The sequence below is a fragment of the Oncorhynchus mykiss genome, chromosome 1 (genome assembly GCF_013265735.2).
Source record: "Oncorhynchus mykiss isolate Arlee chromosome 1, USDA_OmykA_1.1, whole genome shotgun sequence".
NCBI lineage: Eukaryota > Metazoa > Chordata > Actinopteri > Salmoniformes > Salmonidae > Oncorhynchus > Oncorhynchus mykiss.
In genome coordinates this window covers 76,863,122-76,886,009 of record NC_048565.1, presented here as the reverse complement: position 1 = coordinate 76,886,009, position 22,888 = coordinate 76,863,122, and the positions used below count along the sequence as shown (strand labels likewise).

At 41.5% G+C, this 22,888-nt stretch overlaps 3 protein-coding genes across 5 annotated transcripts in view; 2 read left to right on the top strand and 1 right to left on the bottom strand.

Moving 5' to 3' along the window:
* LOC110529688 (regulator of G-protein signaling 7) overlaps nt 1-13,918 on the top strand; it is a 58,355-nt gene extending 44,437 nt beyond the window's left edge. Inside the window, exons 5-18 of one of the 3 annotated variants that reach the window (XM_021612147.2) lie at nt 433-539; nt 1,071-1,122; nt 1,588-1,652; nt 2,389-2,465; nt 2,702-2,783; nt 4,632-4,706; nt 4,813-4,911; nt 5,087-5,148; nt 5,542-5,652; nt 5,881-6,006; nt 7,240-7,426; nt 7,608-7,697; nt 11,544-11,580; nt 12,013-12,190. In XM_021612147.2, the coding sequence (XP_021467822.1) occupies nt 433-539; nt 1,071-1,122; nt 1,588-1,652; nt 2,389-2,465; nt 2,702-2,783; nt 4,632-4,706; nt 4,813-4,911; nt 5,087-5,148; nt 5,542-5,652; nt 5,881-6,006; nt 7,240-7,426; nt 7,608-7,697; nt 11,544-11,564 (1,154 nt within the window). In that variant the 3' untranslated portion in view covers nt 11,565-11,580; nt 12,013-12,190. Of the gene's footprint in view, nt 1-432; nt 540-1,070; nt 1,123-1,587; nt 1,653-2,388; nt 2,466-2,701; nt 2,784-4,631; nt 4,707-4,812; nt 4,912-5,086; nt 5,149-5,541; nt 5,653-5,880; nt 6,007-7,239; nt 7,427-7,607; nt 7,698-8,404; nt 9,093-11,543; nt 11,581-12,012 lie in introns of those variants that run through there. The other 2 variants (XM_021612139.2, XM_021612130.2) reach the window with 2 other exon arrangements.
* A 222-nt stretch (nt 13,919-14,140) lies between these two features.
* LOC110529704 (gremlin-2) lies at nt 14,141-22,531 on the top strand. Its single transcript, XM_021612160.2, has 2 exons — nt 14,141-14,697; nt 20,454-22,531. Exon 2 carries the CDS (start codon nt 20,455-20,457, stop codon nt 21,007-21,009), a length of 555 nt encoding a protein of 184 aa, XP_021467835.1. The 5' UTR covers nt 14,141-14,697; nt 20,454; the 3' UTR covers nt 21,010-22,531.
* Nucleotides 21,788-22,888, bottom strand: part of LOC110532693 (formin-2) — a 51,943-nt gene continuing 50,842 nt past the window's right edge. Inside the window, exon 18 of the mRNA XM_036989873.1 lies at nt 21,788-22,836. Coding sequence (XP_036845768.1) covers nt 22,810-22,836 — 27 coding nt within the window. The 3' untranslated portion in view covers nt 21,788-22,809. The remainder of the gene's footprint in view (nt 22,837-22,888) is intronic.

The window sequence follows — 22,888 nt, the reverse complement described above, 5'->3', positions numbered from 1 at the left end:
TATCTCTACAGTATGTTGCTGTTTCGCTTCAAAACATTGCATCTAACATGCAGACTAACAATCTCACACAAGCACAAAATGCATAAACACACACAAATCCACATGCAAACACGCAAATACACTTGAAGGGCACTCACATTTATCAGTAAACATGTCTTTAAACATGAATGAGTGATAATTTATTGATGCATAGCTGGGTCTTACATACATTCTAGATACAGAGAAATAGTGATACAAATAGAATGGGTTTAATTTTACATTAGGAGAGGTGACAAGGGTATGGCATATGAGGTATACATCCCCATCGGTACTATACTGACCTCATTTACCATACCCCTGTGAAGGGGGGGAAGTGAGGTGTGTCAAAGGGGACAGTGGGAATATTAGGGGTGTTGTGGTGGAAAATTATAGGATTTTATTTGTGTTGTCCAGTGGAGGCCCTTCACCTGGGGACCCTGATGGCTGCCCACGGCTACTTCTTCCCCATATCAGACCATGTACTCACACTGAAAGACGATGGCACTTTCTACAGGTTTCAGGTACAGTGAATTCATAGGCTGCATAGCTCTTATGTGTACTATAATGTACTCCTACTGTCTACCGTATCTGATCCAATCCATATCAGACCACACATGGAGGACTAGGATTCATATGTCTTTATTGAGCGCTTATCCACAGGGACTTATGGGCTTTATACTTTACACCTAATCCAGTTATATTGCTGGATGTTTTACTGAGGCAACTAAAGTGCCTCGCTCTAGAGAAATAACAGGGATTTTAGTTAGGTGTCTCTGTTTTTAGATCAAGGTGTCTCTGTTCTTAGATCAGTTCTTAGATCCAGGTGTCGCAGTTCTTAGATCAGTTATTAGATTAAGGTGTCTCAGTTCTTAGATCAGTTATTAGATGAAGGTGTCTCAGTTCTTAGATCAATTAGATCAAGGTGTCTCAGTTCTTAGATCAGTTATTAAATCCAGGTGTCTCAGTTCTTAGATCAGTTCTTAGATCAAGGTGTCTCAGTTCTTTAGCTGCCTTGTCCCTCACTATTTCCTCCTCACAATCGTTGTCCCCAGACCCCCTACTTCTGGCCGTCAAACTGCTGGGAACCAGAGAATACAGACTATGGTAAGTGTGTCTTAGTAGTAGTGAATAGTTTTACACAATGGAAGGCTGTACAGTGCATTGAATGTAACCATCAACATGGTAATATCAAAATTGATTTTATTTGTGTAGCATCTGACATGCAGTACATTGTGGCCCAAATGGCTCTGCAGAAGAAAACAGAACCATCAATGGTGGTTTGTCCATTTCAATGTGTGAATATATGTATTTGTATGTAAGTTGCTACAACCCCTCTAGCCATATAGATAGCCGTTTGCATCCTCAAAGCAGCGATGGATGTTGTTAAGACCATTTTACATGCCACATGGTACTCTGGTTATGGAATGACATCAATGTTGTGGCCTAGACTGCAGCTGATGCAGAAAGGGTTTGGCAAGTAAAAATGTTATCTGCAAAACAGCATCAGGTCAACAGTAGTTTTCTCTGTTTTCTGATTGATTTGTTCTTCCTCTGTGTTCTGTGCCCCAGCCGTTTACCTCTGCAAAAGAACAATGCAAAACAAAGCTCGTCTGGAGCTGGCAGACTACGAGGCGGTAGGTCTTCTCTCTTCATTGTCATTGTCTCTGTAGTGTGTTAGCACTAGCACTAGCACTAGCATTGATATCAGCCTGTATCTTCATCTCTTTAGTATGTTAGCACTAGCATCTGTAACTTGCCTAGTTTAGTGTTAAGGATGCTATTGCTAATATACTAAAGAGATGAAGATACAGGCTGATATCAGTGTTAAGGATACTAGTGCTAACATACTAAAGATATGAAGATACAGGCTGATATCAATGTTAAGGATGCTAGTGCTAACATACTAAAGAGATGAAGATACAGGCTGATATCAATATTTTGTATTTTTTTATTTAACTTTTATTTAAGTAGGCAAGTAAATATGTTAGCACTAGCATCCTTAGCATTGATATCAGCCTGTATCTTCATATCTTTAGTATGTTAGCACTAGTATCCTTAACACTGATATCAGCCTGTATCTTCATATCTTTAGTATGTTAGCACTAGTATCCTTAACACTGATATCAGCCTGTATCTTCATATCTTTAGTATGTTAGCACTAGCATCCTTAACACTGATATCAGCCTGTATCTTCATCTCTTTAGTATGTTAGCACTAGCATCCTTAACACTGATATGAGCCTGTATCTTCAAAGTGAAAACCTTTTGTTCTGTTGCTATTATTGTGTTATTATATCATGTCATGAGATAAGACAAATCATTATTTGGCTAGATTTACTATTTTGATTTTTTATGGTTATTGTTGTTTCAGGAGAGCTTAGCGAGGCTACAGAGAGCATTTGCCAGAAAATGGGAGTTCATATTTATGCAAGCAGAAGCACAAGCAAAGTAAGTTTCCAAATGAAACAAATCTACTATGTGTTGATGAGTGTTAAGTTGAACACCACACTCCTACTCATTATAACGGATGTGCCATCATCTCTTAACTACCATTTCTCAGCAGTTTCCTAATAACACCACATTTTAGGCAGGGGAAGTGTCAAAGAAAAAACATGAATATTACATATGGTTTTGTGAAAAGACCTCAAAAGTAATTGCTTGTACTGTGTATCCTTTGTCCTCAGAGTTGACAAGAAAAGAGATAAGATTGAGAGGAAAATTCTCGATAGTCAAGAAAGAGCGTTTTGGGATGTGCACAGACCAGTGGTGAGTTTATTGAGCTTTTAAAATCTCATGCTACAAGAGTTACACTATCTCCATAACATAAAACCTAGCTACAAGGTTTGGCCAAATTTTCCACTGGAGAATACAGCTAACGGGAGCCTAACATGCTGACCAAACCGGAACTTTCATTAGGCACACCTGTCCCCTGTTCCCGCTGATTAGTACTTGTATAAGTGTGCCCTTTGGTTTCCATTGGGCTGTCGATTATTGTTACAATGTCCGTTGGTGCATGTGAGTACCTGTGCTGTGTATTTTGGCTTTCGTGCCATTGTGGATTGTGCCGATGATCCTCACTCTTTTGTTTGTTCACCCACACCAGAAGCGATCAGGCCATCAAAACAAACTCTAAACCAATTATAATAATTTGGGGACATGTCAAAAAGCATGAAACATTTATGGCAATTTAGCTAGCTAGCTTGCCGTTGCTAGCTAATTTATCCTGGTGTATAAACATTGGGTTGTTATTTTACCTGAAATGCACAAGGTCCACTACTCTGACAATTAATCCACAGATAAAACAGTAAACTAAATTAATTTCTCATCATCTCTCCTCCTTCCTTCAGGCTTATTTTTCTTCTTTGGACTTTATATGACGGTTGGCAACCAATTTTATGGTGCATTACTACAACCGACTTCAGTGCGGAACTCAGTTAATCTTTCAATCACCCACGTGGGTATATGCTCCTAAAAACCAATGAGGAGATGGGAGAGGCCGGACTTGCAGCGCGTTGATCATCACAAATAGAACCAATTTCTATTTTAGCGCCTGGCCATGCAGACGCTCGCTGACGCGACGTGAGCGGTGTGGTCAGCATGTAAGGGATTGATTCAATCTGTATCACTTAACATTTCAATCGTGCTATTGCGTTGCAGTTAAGTTAATTTCCGATTGAGTGGACATATGTAGCATTTACCGCGATTGCAGTCTCCACGAACGCAGAACATTGCCTTTAAATTTCAATCGCACTATAGCGCTGAACTTCCGCAATACGGATTGAATCAAGCCCCTAACTTAGTATTTCTGTTTGTGGATATTGTTGTGTATTGTCATGCATCCCATGCTTAGAAATATCCATTGTCAAAAACTTACATTGATCTTATCTTAGAAATTCAAAATACATGTCATGGATTTTCTTTTTATTAGATGTTTTTTGTAAATGTTAAAGAACTTAACCTGTGCTTTCTTCAGTCTACAAAGTAATTTATTTCTCTATTCAATGTGAATAATGTTTAATATGAATAATGTGAGGGGTTTGATAATCGTATTATTTTTTTTTGCCTGGTAAAGGCAGAGCTTTTTGTCTTTCCTCTTTGCCTGCCATAATATCAAAATGTTATTATTGAGGTACCGTCAATTAAAACAAATATATGTATTCACCTGCAGCTCTTTATGACCTCATCATCCATTCAGACACACTTCCTTCTTAGTAATATCTTCCACTAGGGAATGGAGCCGCTTCCCTGGAAAAATCCAGCTCCATGAGCTTAATTGGAAAATAACAGGATCAATTCATGCATGCTTGGAACATTATAATCAGGTTCCTTTCTGATTTCACAGCAGCCTCGTCAAACCAATTAGCCACCGTGGTCCTGGAGGATACCTTAATTGTGCCCCTTGTTTGATCATGCAGGACGTACAGACAATATGTTTTACATTAATATTTTACTAGATCATGTTTGACTGAGCGTGTCGCAAAGTGCAATAGAAGAAGCTGTTTTTCTGGGTTCCCTAAACAGTCCTACCTGAGCTGCTAGTGAATCAATAGGAAGAAGCAGAGAATGCTCCCTGAAGGGCTTGTTTTTCTTCTGTTAATTTCTGTTGCTCTCCAGCCCGGATGTGTAAACACAACAGAAGTCGACATAAAGAAGTCCTCCAGAATGAAAAATCCCCAAAAGACAAGAAAGGTGACTTTTTCTATAAATCCATTAATTCTGAATAACAGGTAAACTGAAACACTGTTATTTTAAAATATTTGATTTTGGGTGGGTTCTGATTGTCTCTCTGTCTCAGTCAGTATATGGGCCTCAGAATGATGTGCGAACCCACAGCCCCACCCACACCCCTGCCCCAGAGGCCAAGCCAGCCACAGAGGAGCAGCTACAGGACCAGGTAAATGTAGAAGCTGCTGGACTTCCAGGGTAGTTTCTCTTGCATTGCAAAATGTATGTTTGGAAGGAAACTGTTCTTTCCAAATTTACATTTAAGATGGCAACACTTTTACTGTCTTGTCAGTTCGACCAGTTTCCAGAAATTCACAAAATATTGTTTCCCCATGTTGTTCCAGATCAATTATTGGGGAGGGCAATTAGACAGACATCGACTGAAAATGTCCAAAGTGGCTGAGAGGTGAGCGAAGTTCTCCGTCTCTTCATTCTCCCCCCCATTAATCCCTTCATGAACTCTCTAAAACTTAATGTAGCCAGTAATTAAGAGCTTAGACAACCTTGAAAAGTGTTTAGCCCAAACAATACCTGGTGTGTATCATCAGCACTAAGACTAATTGTCATTTCTTGTGCTGTTATGTAACACTAAACATAGATTCCCATTCTCAGCTGCCTGGGTTACACACTATTGTGTTAAAGCAAAGATACTGCATCACTTCCTGCTATCTTCAAGGTCAAATACTGTGTAGCATTGATGTTAGTCATATCCTGAGTTCCCCAGGGCGCACGATACATTGTCACATTTTCTGCAGACTCTACCTGCCTGAACTGAAGAGTAAGGTGTCTTTCTTCACAGTTTGTTGGCCTATACAGAGCAGTATGTGGAATATGACCCCTTCATCACGTCGACCGACCCCTCCAACCCGTGGATCTCAGATGACACCGCAGTATGGGAGCTGGAGGCTAGGTGTGTCTTTTTCTCTGTGGTCATTCTGTGTTGATTTACACTGGTACAAGTAGTAAGTGATACCAGTAAATTATTTGTGAGTTGCTCTGGATCAGACCATCTCCTGAGGGATGTCAGGTAGTAATCAAAGTATTTGTAGCTGTGTAGTGTGGACTGTGTACTGTTAATTGTTCACTGAGGTTTTCCCTCTGTACACTGTGATGTCTGACTGCGTGTGTCTCTCCCTAGTAAGGAGCCAGGTCAGCAGAGGGTGAAGAGGTGGGCGTTCGGTATCAACGAGGTTCTCAAGGATCAGGTGGGGAGGGAGCAGTTCCTCAAGTTCCTGGAGTCTGAGTTCAGCTCAGAGAACCTGAGGTAGGGAATCAGTACACACATACACACACACACACACACACACACACACACACACACACACACACACACACACACACACACACACACACACACACACACACACACACACACACACACACACACACACACACACACACACACACACACACACACACACACTCTCACTTCTTTTCTCTCCCACACAATCATAACCTATCCTTGCACTTCATTCACGCTTCCTGTACTTCCTCGTCTGGTACTTGTCTGAACTGTTTTGCCCAGAGCTAATCTTCAGGTCAATCTGGTAATGTAACTAAGTGAGTGTTGTTATTATCTAACAAAGTCAGAGGTGGAATTTAACACCTAATTGGTCACATTAATTACCCTAAAATTAGATGTGATGTTATCACCATTAGAGGACATAACTGAGCTCTGAATTTATATTTCAGACAAATATTTTCAGACAAAATCTTTGCAGTACATATCCAGAAATTCCATAAGAAACCATGTTGGACATGCACAAGCATTCAAATGTACAATATGTTGCTTGTCCTATATTAGCCTAAATAGTGATAGAGAAAGACAAAAAATAGAAGGGTTCAAGCGATCATGTTTATAGTTAAAGGGAAAATCCACTCAAAATTATATTTTGGTATTTTGTAATTAGTCCACTGTTGATACAGTCCCAAAATGTTTTGCATGTCTATCAAGGCACAAGGCGAGACCCAGATGCAGACACAGGAGGCAGACGGTTGGAGTCTTACAATGTTTATTAATCCAAAAAGGGGTAGGCAAGAGAATGGTCGTGTACAGGAAAAAGGTCAAAACCAGGAAGACTAGTCCAATAGGTACCGAAGGGCAGGCAGATTCAAGGCCAGGGCAGGCAGGATGATCAGGCAGGCAGGAAAGTAGTCCAGAGTCAGGCAGTGGTCAAAACCAGGAAGACTAGCAAAAGAGAATAGAAAAGGAGTACGGGGAAAAACACGCTGGTTGACTTGACTTAACATACAAGATGAACTGGCACAGAGAGACAGGAAACACAGGGATAAATACACTGGGGAAAATGAGCGACACCTGGAGGGGGTGGAGACAATCACAGAACAGGTGAAACAGATCAGGGCATGACAATGTCAGCAGTCAAGTTTTCAAGATACTGGACTTTCAAGAAGCAAAGTGTCACCGGCCTCATCATGATGATGATGATGATGCCAAATACAACTGTGTTTTTCCCTGCCCCCATGTTGTGTCTTGCAGGTTCTGGCTAGCGGTCCAGGAGGTAAAGAAGAGGCCCATCCGGGAGGTCCCGACCCGGGTTCAGGAGATCTGGCAGGAGTTCCTGGCCTCTGGAGCTCCCAGTGCCATCAATGTTGACTCAAAGAGCTATGACAAGACCACCCAGAACGTCAAGGACCCTGGACGCTATGCCTTTGAGGACGCACAGGTAACACTGTAGTAATATGTTAGTGAACTGTAGGGTAATTATAGGCAGGTTACTGACTTATGCCGGTCGTGTGTTTGGGATATCAGCTGGATAAGCTACTGTACTGTTGAGTACATTTGTCTCCACAGACAGTTACAACGTGACCATCACTGTGGTTGAACCATTTGCTTGTGGTTGACAGGATCACATCTTCAAGCTGATGAAGAGTGACTCCTACAGCCGCTTCATCCGTTCCAGTGCCTATCAGGAGCTGCTACAGGCCAAGAAAAAGGTAAGGTCTTCAAAGAATAAACATGGCTGTGTACACTGCTGTTCTCTGACCTGCCCTGCCTAGGACCTGGAACAATGACATTGGTGCCTCCAGCAGTGAAGGAATAACTATTGTAGCAGCATTTTCACATGCAAAGAAAATGCCTCATAAGGTGTCTGACCTGTAACGATGGTTGTGATAATGGGGTAATTAAGCAATAAGGCCTGAGGGGGTGTGGTATATGTCCAATATACCACGGCTAAGGGCTGTTCTTATGCACGACACAAAGCGGAGTGCCTGGATACACTCCTTTGCCGTGGTATATTGGCCATATACCACAAACCCTCGAGGTGCCTTATTGCTATTATAAACTGGTTACCAACGTAATTAGAGCAGTTAAAGTAAATGTTTTGTCTTACCCTTGGTATATGGTCTGATATACCAGGGCTGTCAGCCAATCAGCATTCAGGGATCGAACCACCCAGTTTATAATTAAAATGATAGTTCATTCATGGTTTTCTATGATTTGGCTTATGTTTTGTGTTATGTCACATATCACTGTATAATTCTCATCATAATCACATCAGCATATCCTTATCTTTGATATTATTTTTCAAAGGGCCTCTCCTCACAGTTCAGTTTTTTTCCCATTACTTCACTTTTTGGTTTCAGCTCTGTCCTTCTTTTCTGGCTTTCCCTTTCTTTTTCGTCTTTTTTTTGTTGTTAAGTATGGAGGCATTCAGGACCGCAGAACTTCATTTGAGAAATTCACTCGAAATGTGGTAAGAGGACATGGATTTTTCTGGTTGACCAACGGGCCTGTTCAGATAAAGCGTATCCACTGCTTTATCACTCTCTCCTTCCCTCCCTCACCTCCCCTGGACACGGGCATGGTGGCGTTTCATGACCATCTTTTTCAGGGCCTTGTCAACATGTACTGTGCCTCTCCTTTCCTTCCCTTTTGACTTGTATGTTGCAGTTATAGCACCAAGTAAGCTTTTCTAAGAGTTTTGTTAAAGGAATTATTGTGTTTCATTTGAGAAATTAGCCTATACAGTTGTCTTCAGAAAGTATTCATACCCCTTGCGTTGTTGCAAACAGAATGCATGTTTTGGAATATTTTTATTCTGTTCTGTCAATTAGGTAAGTATTGTAGATAACTACAATGTTGCTGATCCATCCTCAGTTTTCTCCTATCGCAGCCATTAAACTCTGTAACTGTTTTAAAGTCACCATTGGTGAAATCCCTGAGTAGTTTCCTTTCTCTCCGGCAACTGAGTTAGGAAGGACGCCTGTATCTTTACAGTGACTGGGTGTCTTGAGACACCATTAATAACTTCACCATGCTCAAAGGGATATTCAATGTCTGTTTTTTTATTTTTTTTTATCTATCTACCAATAGGTGCCCTTTTCCGAGAGGCATTGAAAAACCTCCCTGGTCTTTGTGGTTGAATCTGTGTTTGAATTTCACTGCTCGACTGAGGGACCTTACAGATAATTGTATGTGTAGGGAACAGAGATGAGGTAGTCATTCAAAAATCATGTTAAACACTATTACTGCACACAGAGTGAGTCAATGCAACTTATTATGTGACTTGTTAAGGACACTTTTACTCCAGAATTTATTTAGGCTTGCCAAATGCTGTAACACAACTAAATGTGGAAAAAGTCAATGGGTGTGAATACTTTATGAAAGGCACTGTATGTTTCATGATTAACTGATTAATCAGATGTTAATTAATAAAAAACAGATTTATTCAACAATGGTAGTTAGACATTCATCATTCCATTTCAAGACTTAGATGCAATAGGAGCATAAGTATATCTGGATATAACCTATACATATTGGTTTATTATTCTTGTGAAATCATGTTTTTGTGTAGTTTGATACACAATGTTGCATTTGTTAACTCCTCTGAAATTTAAGGCTGGATTTAATCCGTATAGCAGAAGATCCGCGTTAAAATGTAAAGGTAATTTCCTTGAGCCCACATACAGTTGAAGTCGGAGGTTTACATACACCTCAGCCAAATACATTTAAACTCAGTTTTTCACAATTCCTGACATTTAATCCTTGTACAAATTCCCTGTTTTAGGTCAGTTAGGCTCACCACTTGATTTTAAGAATGTGAAATGTCAGAATAATAGTAGTAGAGAGAATTATTTATTTCAGCTTTTATTTCGTTCATCACATTCCCAGTGGGTCAGAAGTTTACATCCACTCAATTAGTATTTGGTAGCATTACCTTTAAATGGTTTAACTTGAATCGGGTAGCCTTCCACAAGCTACCCACAATAAGTTGGGTGAATTTTGACCCATTCCTCCTGACAGAACTGGTGTAACTGAGTCAGGTTTGTAGGCCTCCTTGCTCGCACATGCTTTTTCAGTTCTGCCCACAAATTTTCTATAGGATTAATGTCAGGGCTTTGTGATGGCCACTCCAATACCTTGACTTTGTTGTCCTTAAGCCATTTTGCCACAACTTTGGAAGTATGCTTGGGTTCATTGTCCATTTGGAAGACCTATTTGCGACCAAGCTTTAACTTCCTGACTGAGGTCTTGAGATGTTGCTTCAATATATTCACATCATTTCTCACCCTCATGAAGCCATCTATTTTGTGAAGTGCACCAGTCCCTCCTGCAGCAATGCACCCCCACAACATGATGCTACCACCCCCGTGCTTCACGGTTGGGATGGTGTTCCTCGGCTTGCAACCCTCCCCCTTTTTTCTCCAAACATAACGATGGTCATTATGGCCAAACAGTTCTATTTTGTTTCATCAGACCAGTGGACATTTCTCCAAAAAGTACGATATTTGTCCCCATGTGCAGTTGCAAACCTGGCTTTGGCTTTTTTATAGCGGTTTTGGAGCAGTGGCATCTTCCTTGCTGAGCGGCCTTTCGTGTTATCTCAATATAGGACTAGTTTTACTCTGAATAAAGAGACTTTTGTACCTGTTTCCTCTGCGTCTTCACAAGGTCCTTTGTTGTTGTTCGGGGATTGATTTGCACTTTTCGCACCAAAGTACGCTCATCTTTAGGAGACAAAAGGCGTCTCCTTCCTGGGCGGTATGACGACTGCGTGGGCTCATGGTGTTCATACTTGCGTACTATTGTCTGTACAGATGAACGTGGTACCTTCAGGCATTTGGAAATTGCTCCCAAGGATGAACCAGACTTGTGGAGGTCTGCAATGTATTTTTTCTGAGGTCTTGGCTGATTTATTTTGATTTTCCATGATGTCAAGCAAAGAGGCACTGAGTTTGAAGGTAGGCCTTGAAATACATCCACAGGTACAGGTCTCCAATTGACTCAAATGATGTCAATTAGCCTATCATAAGCTTCTAAAGCCTTGACATCATTTTCTGGAATTGTCCAAGCTGTTTAAAGTCACAGTCAACTTAGTGTATGTAAACTTCTGACCTACTGGAATGGTGATACAGTGAAATAATCTGTCTGTAAACAATTGTTGGGAAAATTACTTGTGTCATGTACAAAGTAGATGTCCTAACTGACTTGCCAAAACTATAGTTTGTTAACAAGACATTTGTGGAGTGGTTGAAAAACGAGTTTTAATGACTCCAACCTAAGTGTATGTTAACTTCCGACTTCAGCTGTATGCAGCGTTTACTGTGAACGCAGTCTCCGCGAACATGGGAACATTGCCTTTAAATTTTTGTCAAGCTGTAACGTGGATCTTTTGTGATGCTTCTGCAATGCAGATTGAATCCAGCCTTTAGAGGAGTCAGCTGAGCTGTTAGAGGACAGAGGCATGTGACCTCTCCTGCATGTCTCACATTTTGGTCCCTGAAACCAACCTGCCAAAATGTCCTACCTCATTCTGTGTTCTCTCCTTGTCCCCACAGAAAAGTAAGAACTTGTTTTGAAGGATTTTACATCCAGGTAATAATTCCAAAACTCAGTGCAGAGTGTTACAGTAAATTGCATGTGGTTGCTCATCTCACCTTACTTTCATCCTCTCTGTGTTCTCCCTCACATTTTTGCATGGAGACAGCTCTTTTGACAGCTCTTGATGTAAACTGTATTCAATGAATGAACTTTACTCAGATGAAGGAACCTACAGCATGTCTGACATACGGTATAACACAATAACACAATATGATGCAAAATCATGTTGTACACTTGATGCCCATAGGATGTCAGTATAATCCAGACGTTACACACTTTCATATTCCGACCAGGTAGAACTCTCACTCTGCACAGACATTTCCACACGCTAGATTACAGGAGGATATTAGAGTGGATCTTAGATTACAGTAGACAATTGATCTTATTCTCCTTCTTTATCTTTCTCCATCCCTCTTCTTCTCCCAGGGGAAATCCCTTACATCAAAGAGGCTGACCAACCTTGTGCCATCATGCTAAAATACAGCCACTCTGCAATATAGAGGACCATTTCTACGTCATTTCTACGTCATTTCTACATCATCGCCGTCTGCTTTCCACTGAGACGATGAGCAGGGCAGTACATCAGATGTTGCATGTCCAAGGAGAAGGCTTGTTATTTATTTTACTTGATCTATATCTACTATTGGCGAGGACATTCATTTTGGGTCAGGTAGGCATTTTAGGACAGACATTGAGACCGGATAATGCCTTTACAGAAAGTCAGTGTCCAGTTACTTCCACCATATCTGATGGACACGCGTGCTCCTCTCCAGCTGAGCTAATGATGTCAGAAATTTAAAAAATTAAGAAACGACAGCTTAACAGTAAAATCTAATAAAAAAATATTATTACTATACAGTTCACGATCTGTAATCACACCTACTTTTGTCACGCTAAGGGAAGTGTTGTGCAGTATGCATATATATATAAATGATTATGTTTATTTTGCATTGCTTTTATTGCACTACAGTAATTGGCACAGTTTTCATTACATGTGTAAAGTCTCATTCAAGCTGCTGTCTGTTGTCTTCTGTAGAACGCACTTCTTTGTTACTCTCTCCTGCATTTATTTTTATACCATATTTAAAGACACTTAAAAATGTATTAAAGTTGTCCCTTTATCTGTTTTTACTGTCCTGGTAATGAATCAATACATTTTGTAATGACTAGCAAGGAGTAGATGAACATACTGATCTGGAGTCATTGCTATGATTATTCTCACTGATCTGTCTGCTAAGGGCACAGACTGTCATCTGCAGTTTAGGTGTTGCCACTAGATGGTGGTAGATTTAACAGAGCATAACACACAGTAGTTTTGGGTATCCGTTAGATTAGAAATGGTCTTCGCTTATTTGACTATAATTTAAGGGAATAAGTTGTACATTTGCAAAAAAAGAATGCTTTGTTTGTTCATTTTGTTCAAATGTGTTATTTGTTAGCAATTTAGACATTTTATTATACTGTACAAAATATGCTACCACAAAAAGTAAGGGCTCTATTCAATCCGTATCGAGGAAGTTCAGCGTTAGTGTGATTGACATTTAAAGGCAATTTTCCCGCTTTAGCGGAGACTGCATTCACCGTAAATGCTGCGTATGTCTGCTCAATCAGAAATTAACTTTACATTTCTAGAGCCCTGTGGGCTCGATTCAATCAGTAGCGCTGAAGATCTGCTTTATAGCACGATTGAAATTGAAAGGTCATTTCCGATTGAGCCGACATATGCAGCATTTACCGTGAATGCAATTTCCGCGAAAGGCAGGAACATTGCCTATGTCGCACTATATCGCACCAGAGCGTGGGTGTTCTGCCATACGAAGTGAATTGAGCCCTAAGGCTTAGTGGCTAATATCACTAACAGAGTTTTACAAAACATAACCTTGTCAGTTCAGGTCTGTCAGTATATTAAAGCCATGAGAAACCATGACTTAAGATATTAGTCATAGTATGGACAAAGACTGAGGCTTGAATTCAGCTGCTATAGTTTCCTGCTATTCTCTACTGGTAGGATCAGATGGTAATTGTTTAGACAGTGAAGTTTTTTTTTGCGGATGTTTCAGATCTTTGACGGTGAATGACAGCCAGTGTTTTTTGTCTCAGTTCCAGTTCCCAGTACATCATTGTCTTTCTTCTTTATACCTAAACCAAAATAATGGGAATGGCAATTTCAAAGGGTTCTGTTGACATGTGAGTAGGCAGCAGTAAGAATGATTTATGGATTATGTGATTTCACACACCCATGTTTGGGAAAAAGGAACAATGTGTTGTGGTCTTATGAGAGTCTCAGAGAGAGCTGAGATGGATGTGTCAGATAAAAGTTTCCTTGAACCGGTCTTTGTTTCTTTGGTGGTGTGTGTTGAAGGCTTTCAGTGGTACTGGAACACCTAATCATTGAACCCACCTCATGGCCAAGGGAGAAGAAAGGTGGATAGGTGGAAAGAGAGAGTGAGAGAGAGATATTAGTATGAAAGTGAAGGAGAGACAGGGAAAGTGAGGGAGGAAATTGCGTGAAGGGGGCGATAGTGGGAGAGCAAGATGGATTTAGGGTTTCAGAGTACGAGAGGGAGTGATAGAGGGAAGAGGGAATGAGCAAGACTGACAGGGGATTCCAAGAGTGGAGAGTCAGCAGTGAGTATGTTTGTGGAAACAGGAGGGAGGATAAGTATGCAGAGAAACAGAGAGGGTATGGGAGAGAGGTGAGGCTTGGTTTGATTCATGTTGTGGTCAGAGCCAATAGAAAGCCCCCATCTATGTCTAAGGGGAAGCAGAAGTGCGACTCCAAACCCAGCTGGAAACACACAGAGACACCGAACTAGAATACTGAGACACAGAAACCCAATGGCATAGAAAGACAGATTACAAAGAGAGGAGAAAAAGATATATACATATTTTGAGATAAATATGGATTATTAATAAACTCAAAGATACAGACTCAGTGGAGAGAAACAGGACCACAGACCTTGGGACACTCAGCTGAAAGTCCACCTCGGGTACCCCTGCTGTTCCAATGGAAACCAACACCAGGATTCCCTCTACAGGACCAGTAAGGGTGGACAGCTACCCCTAACTGAGACAGGATCACCCCACTGTCCTGGGACACTGTGGCAAGAGGTACAGTCACTGTCTTCCTCCTCCTGTTCATACAGTAGTCTTGGTGGCTGCTCAGTTATTCAGGCTGGAGAGCAACAGATATAGAGGGTGAGATTCAATCACAGGAAGAATTTTCCTGAATGTTTATGGAAGTGAGTGCTTTCATTGAGTTAATGGGTGTGTGGGTGATTGTTGATTTGGCTAATGAATGAAAGACTATTAGTGATACATTATTTGGCGTGTGTAGGTGTGGGAAAAGCTATAGCATTAAGGTAAGAATGTAACTTTGTGTCACAGTGTAAATCCATCAGTGTGTAAGAGAGACTGTAGCCTTGTTTATACCTGGTGCTAACATGGGTCATTTGTCCTGATCTTGTCTAAATTCTGATTGTGCCCACGTTTCCAGAAATGTGTCTACACATGGTATTAAAATGTGTCTGTTATCCGTCCACTGAGTCTGCATTGTGACCAGATTTCCTGGTCCCTTCCTTTACGCACATTTCACAGATATTCTTTCAAAATAATATGTATTTATTTATTGTAAGATACATATTGATGTAGTCAGTCAATTGTGCCACCTGTCAATGCTTTCAGAGAGCGGAATAATAAGGATTTAATTGGTTTCTCTGTCCAGATCTGTCTACACTTGTAAGATATCCAGACACCATGCATGTCTGACTACCTCTGGAGGTGGACAGGATGATCTGATCACAATCAGATCACAATGTGTCTTATGATTGTCTACACCTGTCTAATAATGTGGGCACAATCAGAATGTGGAAAATATCAGGAATAATCATGCAAGTTAGGTATTAACGGGACTTGTGAATATGTGAGAGACAGATGAATTACATGTGTGGGTGAGAGTTTGCGTGTGTAAGCGTTGTGTGAGTAGTGAGCTTGGCTTCTGATCCGATTCACCGCTCCGGTGACGGCTCCACCTTGGACTGATAGCTCTGATTCCAAAGAGGATTTAGGCAGGACACATCTTTGTCCTAATATAAACCCTTTGATATAAACCCTTCCCCACACTCTATTATTTCCAGTTTAATCCAAAGAGCTTTTTGTTAATTAATATTAGATTTAAATTTCCAAACACTGTATGTTTGTAATATTGGAACAATGCATTTAGCATGCTATTCACCTGCTATTCGTTCAGGGTGGAAATCTAAGAAATGAAGGTGTGTCTACAGATTAACCATATTTATATTTCCTTCCTTCATAATTCCACTGCCTTTACAAGCAAAGGAAACCATGAATAACGTCGAGCGAACCTGCCAGTTCCAAGTGGAAAAAGCATTTAATTTGCGATTGAAATAACAACATTCTCGTTGCACTGGAATTTATGTGTTTAAGAGCTATTGTTAAGAGCTAAATGAGTATGAGTACACCCAAGCTGTAGGTTTCTTTTAGACCTGAATCTGCCGAGTTGATTTTTTGAATTTCTCATTTTTATTATACAATTTGTATCATATTAAATATTAGCCATTATCGGGAGCCACCATCAGTAATACCCACATACATTTATAACTGTCACTTTAGTGTTCGTTTTCTTCAATTTGTAGTTTACATTTTGCATCCTTCCATTCCGTTGACTTGTCTTTTCTCTGTCATGTCCAAGTTGTTCCTGAGGGTCGCTATTAGTGCATAATGTTAGGATGACGTTGTGCAGTAATATGGAACATGTAGCCTGTTTGAATCATTATGGAACTCAGACCACACCTACTGTAGCAGGTTCAACCTGGAGCCTGACGCACAGTTCACAACGACTGGACGGTTGATATACAGTTCCATGATTAGTGAGGATTAAGGTAGATTTATAGGATTATTGTTCAACCCCTATTGGGGGATCAGGTGCTTTCGGAAGATGGACAGGGACTCTGCTGTCCTAGCTTAACCGGGAAGCTAGTTCCACCATTGAGGTACCAGGACAGAGAATAGCTTGGACTGGGCTGAGCAGGAGCTGCCCTCCCGTAGGGTTGGGAGGGCCAAGAGTCCAGAGGTGGCAGAAATACTGTGTACCTAATTAAATATACACAGTATTTAAAGGAATGGCTTACCATAAATGTAATGAAAACCCTATTGAATGAAAACTCCTAGAGAAAATGTGTTGGCAAGCACTTGGGAGTGATTTCAGCGGTTGAATTACATTTATCCAGCGCGCGCAAGGGAACAACGCCTGCAAAACCCGTTACTCAACTTCATAAGGTAATACCAGCTGGTGAGAAGTGGGTAGGAAAGGCGTAATTTCCTAAATTAGAATCGGGTCCTATATGAGCCATGTTACAATTCCCACCATGTGAGTTAACCCTATTGGTGCGATGTGTAGGGAGTTAGTCTTTCAGGCCAGCAAGCCGGGTTTACTTCCCTGTCTGGTCATTCTCTACAATATGTTGCTCTCACTCTGTGTGTCTACTATTAATTGCGGGGTAAATATCTACTAATACCGAGGGGGATGGAGAGCAAAGTGCCTCTCCTAACTGCTGGAGACTTGGAGACCAGTAGAGCATCTCTCAGCTGGCAGTAATTATGAAAATGGATTGTGGTGACAAATGGCTGTCCAAACAGCTCAGGGGCATGTTGGCGTTGAACACATTCAACCCAAGCTTCTCAAAATGCACATTTTCACAGTTAATGAGCCAGAAGAGGCCAGTTTGGGGAAATGCAAGCCACACATGGAGATAATGAAGTCCAATGTAATTGCCTTCATGTAAAAACACAGAGTTTTGTTTTCTGTGTGTGAGCTTTGGCCTGTTGAATTGAATACAATAATTGACGTCAGTTATCCTGTTCTTGTCATTGCTAACACTTTATCTCAGGGCCCATGTGGAAGGTACTGCTTTGAGCTTATTGACTGAATAATTAGCAGATTGCATTATTGAAGAACCCTTGACCTAAAATGGTTGATCTGCTACGATAGAGGCGCTGGTACTTTGGTGCAGACGGAAAGTTCATCCAAGTGTAGCCGCCCACTGCGGTCAGTAAAGCTCAAGTTGCCATTGGCAATTCTTACTCTGGGAGATGGCTATCCCAGTTCTGTTTTTGGAGTCCATTATTTGTAGACCTGAGGTCTGAGACGGTTCATTCAAGCGTATAGAGCCTGGTATTTGTGGTTGTGATATAACATGCAGTGGCCCTGTAAGTGGACAGATAGCATGGTCCAGTTCAGCTCTGTCTCACCGATAATACAAAAACCACAGTCTCCCTCCGGCTCAGACTCCATGATGATTGGTGAGAGAGAGAGTCAGGGGGGTGGATGAGGGGGGCTGCAAGCAGTAAAGTCAGGGCTAAAGAGTTTGTTTTGTTTTCCAACAGTCTCTCTGTACACTATCATTATCCCCCCACTTCCCCACCCAACCTCCAAACCGCAATTTGTCTTGCTGTGAGATTGATGACGATAGCTGGCAGGGTCGTCTGTATCATACTTAGGCAAAGTTTGGAAGTGGAGAAGGACTGAAGCACTGACTGTATAACATATCTGTCATCTGCTGTGTACACAGTCAGGATATCCCTCCAACCCCTAGGGCCTTTAAACTCACCAGACCTGGGCTAGTCTTCTTAACTAATGAAGAGGAAATAGAGAGGAAAAACTTTGCAGGAAGCCCACTGTGTTGGATTGAGTTCATCCATTCTGATCAGTAGTCACTGGATGTTTTTAGGGACAAAAGCATTTGTTTAACTGGTGAGTAGATCATTGAATGATGGAGGAGGGTCATGACATTGAGATGCAGTGGGGACAGACGGAAACATCATCATTACATTTGACACTGTGTGGTCAAGTGTGTGTGTGTGTGTGTGTGTGTGTAAGAGATGTGTCCTTATGATAGAGTTGAGCCAGACTTAGTCGTGCGTAACTTGAACTTTCACAGAAATCTCCTACTGACATCAATGCATGAATTATGTAAACATTCTTATCACACATCAGTTGCTCTGGAAGACACTGAAGAGGTGAATGTTAACTCCCCCTTGTCCTTCTCATGACCACCATCATCCACCATCCAATCAGTCCTCTTCTCTAAACCCTCCACCATCCTCATGGTTCCTGGGTATACCAGTACCTAGCCCTCCACCATTCTCATGGTTCCTGGGTATACCAGTACCTAGCCCTCCACCATCCTCATGGTTCCTGGGTATACCAGTACCTAGCCCTCCACCATCCTCATGGTTCCTGGGTATACCAGTACCTAGCCCTCCACCATCCTCATGGTTCCTGGGTATACCAGTACCTAGCCCTCCACCATCCTCATGGTTCCTGGGTATACCAGTACCTAGCCCTCCACCATCCTCATGGTTCCTGGGTATACCAGTACCTAGCCCTCCACCATCCTCATGGTTCCTGGGTATACCAGTATCTGGCCCTCCACCATCCTCATGGTTCCTGGGTATACCAGTACCTAACTCTCCACCATCCTCATGGTTCCTGGGTATACCAGTATCTAGCCCTCCACCATTCTCATGGTTCCTGGGTATACCAGTACCTAGCCCTCCACCATCCTCATGGTTCCTGGGTATACCAGTACCTAGCCCTCCACCATCCTCATGGTTCCTGGCTCGACTGTTCTATTCTTCATTACCTTCTGGTCATAGACACAGCTGCCCAATAGATTACTGTGAACATTGGGACAGTTTCATTGAGACAGAGAGGTTAACAGGGCAGAGCGCCATGACCCAGGGTCAAGAGCAGAAACTAAACAGAGACAGAAACCCAAAGTAGATCATGATAAAGTCATTGTCCCACGTCCAATTGTGTTGTCCCACGTCCAGGAAATGGAGAAGGGATGCACAATTTGCACAGCAAAGAAGTCTTTCAGGGAATTGGAGCAGCCAATGGCTTTGGAGGGCTTTTGGTCCGCATTCAGAATTCTTACTTTATACTGTATATGCAATTCAAGAACAACATCTGTTGCAAAGATTTTTGAGTGACTGACAAATTGTACTGGCATTAATACAGATACATACCAGTAATTTTCTTTCCCAACAAAGGTATTCAACTTAAATCATACTTCCTTTTTCCAGTAAAAATCAGAAAGACAAATTCTAAATAACTTTTTTTTGGATTACATTGTGAATTGTATGTGTGTGTGAGCGTTTAGGCATGTGTTTATGTGTGTTTATGGAGAGTTTCATCTCGGTCTCACATCTGCCAGTCGGCAGTGTGGAGAGAGACACAGACAGAGCAGTTTATAGTGCTCATAGGGCTTAGGGCTTGGTCACAGAGTGGGAATGGAGACCCACAGGGTACTCTTCTCCTCCCCTAATAACATTCAGATGGGCCTGCTAATGCATGTTTACATATCTGCGGCATAGTTCATGACTAGAGTAAGCAAAGCCCTAATTATTTTACCCGGCGACGAGACCAATAAAATCAACTTCCTTTTCTCGTTATGGGTGTTTAAGGGTTTCCTTTGATGGCAAGACATGTTTATTTTTGGAAGAGTTCTGTAGCTGAGAAGAAAGCAAATATAAGTATTGACACAGACGTTGACAAGATGATCGATTGATTAACTCAATGATGCCTTAAAGGGCAGAGTGAAGAGGAGGGGGAAGTGCAATATGACATGTGAACATTCACACACAAACATAGGCTAAACACCAAAGCATACACACACAGACGGAATGCTGTTACACTGGAATAACTTCAGGATTGAGACATACCCAGTAGACTCAACCTCGCTTAAACCAATACATTCTAGTCACAGTATAGTCACTGTTTATGTACAAGGCTCAATCTTAGTTTTGTAGCACTGAAACTAACCTTTCTGTCTAATTTTCCCCAGAATGTTTTGGAGAATCACTCTCCCGGTCCTACTGGCTGGGGTGCTCTGCGTTGCCACAGACACCAGGAAGCCCCGCCCCCAGGGCTCCATCCCCTCACTTTTCAAGACCAAAGGCAACATGTCGGAGCGTCAGCGCCTGTTGCCGCGAAAACCCGAAGTCCTTTCGTCAAGTCGGGAGGCCCTGGTGGTCACGGAGCGCCGGTACCTCCGACGTGACTGGTGCAAGACACAACCCCTCCGCCAGACAGTGAGTGAGGAGGGCTGTCGGAGTCGTACGGTGGTCAACCGCTTCTGCTATGGCCAGTGTAACTCCTTCTACATCCCCCGCCACATGAGCCCTAGCTCAAATCGAGGCTTGGGGTCCGGCCGGAAGAACCACAACAAGGCCCAAGAGCCCTTCCAGTCCTGTTCCTTCTGCAGGCCGCACCGCATCACCCAGCTCACTGTGCAGCTGGACTGTCCAGGGCTGCAACCAGCCTTCCGCCATCGCAAGGTGCAGCGTGTCAAACAGTGTCGCTGCATGTCGGTGGATGTGAGTGGTAACGGAAAACTGTGAGGGATTCTTTGGAACCAGACCATGACAGTCACCATGGACACTAATGTGACTGTGAAAGTGAACGTTAACATGAACATGAATACCGTAGACATGACAGGGGACAAGCTAGTAGTACCTCTCCCCTATATTGGACTATGCTGCATTATCACTTTGTACACAGGTCTACTGGTCACACAAAATGAACCCTACAGGTACTGGTAGTACAGAGTGGCCCATCTATTAGCCCTTTGACTATATGGACAGCTATGGTAAAAACTACAAATTGCAGACATAAATGGATGCATTGCACAACACCAACTGAAGCACAGACATGTTTCAGTTCATATTAAACAACTGGGTCCTTGGACATTTGGAACATATAAAACCATAAGCACAGCACCAAGTTCTAGACTGAAAGTGGAGCTGCCTATGGCATGCTGTGGACTGGGCTTACCTGGGGGAACTGTCCAGGCAATAGGGCTTCAGACTGAGAAAAAAGAACCTAGTCTGTCTAAGTATCTGCCTGTGGATTTAAGAGCCACCTGTGAAATAATTGACACAAATATCAAGCTAGCCAGTAAAGAAATGATATTACTATTTTATGTATAACTGTTGTACTATAAATATATATGTATATGTCAAAGGATAAGTAGCTATAAATATATATAAAATCTATTTCATGTGAAACATCTGTGTGGTCTGAATGCAAACAATGTTGTGGCAATAAAGGATATAGTTGACTAATGATGTTTGAGAAGAATAGGCTCAACAACTATTCAGATAAAGACTTTCAGGACGATTCATCTTCAATAAATAGTATTTTATCAGGAACAAAGGCGTTATTGCAAATGGGGACACAGTCACCAACAGCTCTACAAGGCTCATACAAAACATAGAACAGGAAAACAATTCAAACATACAAATCATACAGGATATGTCACATACAGATTGCATATCATTTTACATGTAATGTGGATAAGGTTATTTTTTAAAATTGTAATATTATTTCAATATGTAGCTATGGTTCCATAATAAAAAAAACAATAGAGGATGATGTGAAATCCTCATGACCTACTAAATACCTTGGTTCTAAATACCTTAGCAGCTAAACTCAAGTCATGGTTAAGTTCATGATTTATTGCATAAACTACAACTGTACATCACGTATCATCCTTCTATGAAACTACAGTGTATGATAAACTGATTATTGTCACAATGCAAGTTTTCACTAAGCAGGTCTGGTTTCCATACAGGTTGTAATGTAGATTAATTGAATTGGCTCATTTGTCATTAACTAGCTCAGTGTGCTATAAAGGCACTTGACTTGCTGTCTGGTAAGCAAATATATATACAAGCTCACTCTTGTTCTCCTTTTTATACTGGAAGGCAGTGCAGGGATGGATAGAAATGGCTTATTGAAACATGATTGTCTTAACTGGTGTCTTCTATCAAATGCTACAGGGGATAGGCTGGATACCAGAACATGTGTGTCGCACTGTAAAACGATGCATTTCTCATTAAAATGGCATCTGTCCAAAAATAATTAACTGTTTAATTAATTCTACAATACTTACTTTGGACTTGGGAGAAATCTCTCATTGACAGATAGCGCCAAAGCATGGTACAGGGTTTATATCAAACTTTCCAACAAGTATGTTGGGCATAGTTACATGTATAACCAGTTGGATGACAGAAATAAACTATTAAAAAAAGAAAAGAACATAACATATTTTTAAATACAATAGCTAAAAAGACATATCAGATTGTGTTGATCTCACTTGTGCAAACTTTTCCTGGGTAAGACTTCTCCAGTCCATTGGCTCAGATCTTCTGACCGAGTTTGGCTTTCTGTGGAATAAAAACAGATGGAAGTGAGTTTCAGACATTACAATGGGGCACA

Excerpts from the sequence above, each read along its gene's own strand:
- LOC110529704 (XM_021612160.2), top strand. The coding sequence starts at position 20,455 with ATGTTTTGGAGAATCACTCTCCCGGTCCTACTGGCTGGGGTGCTCTGC.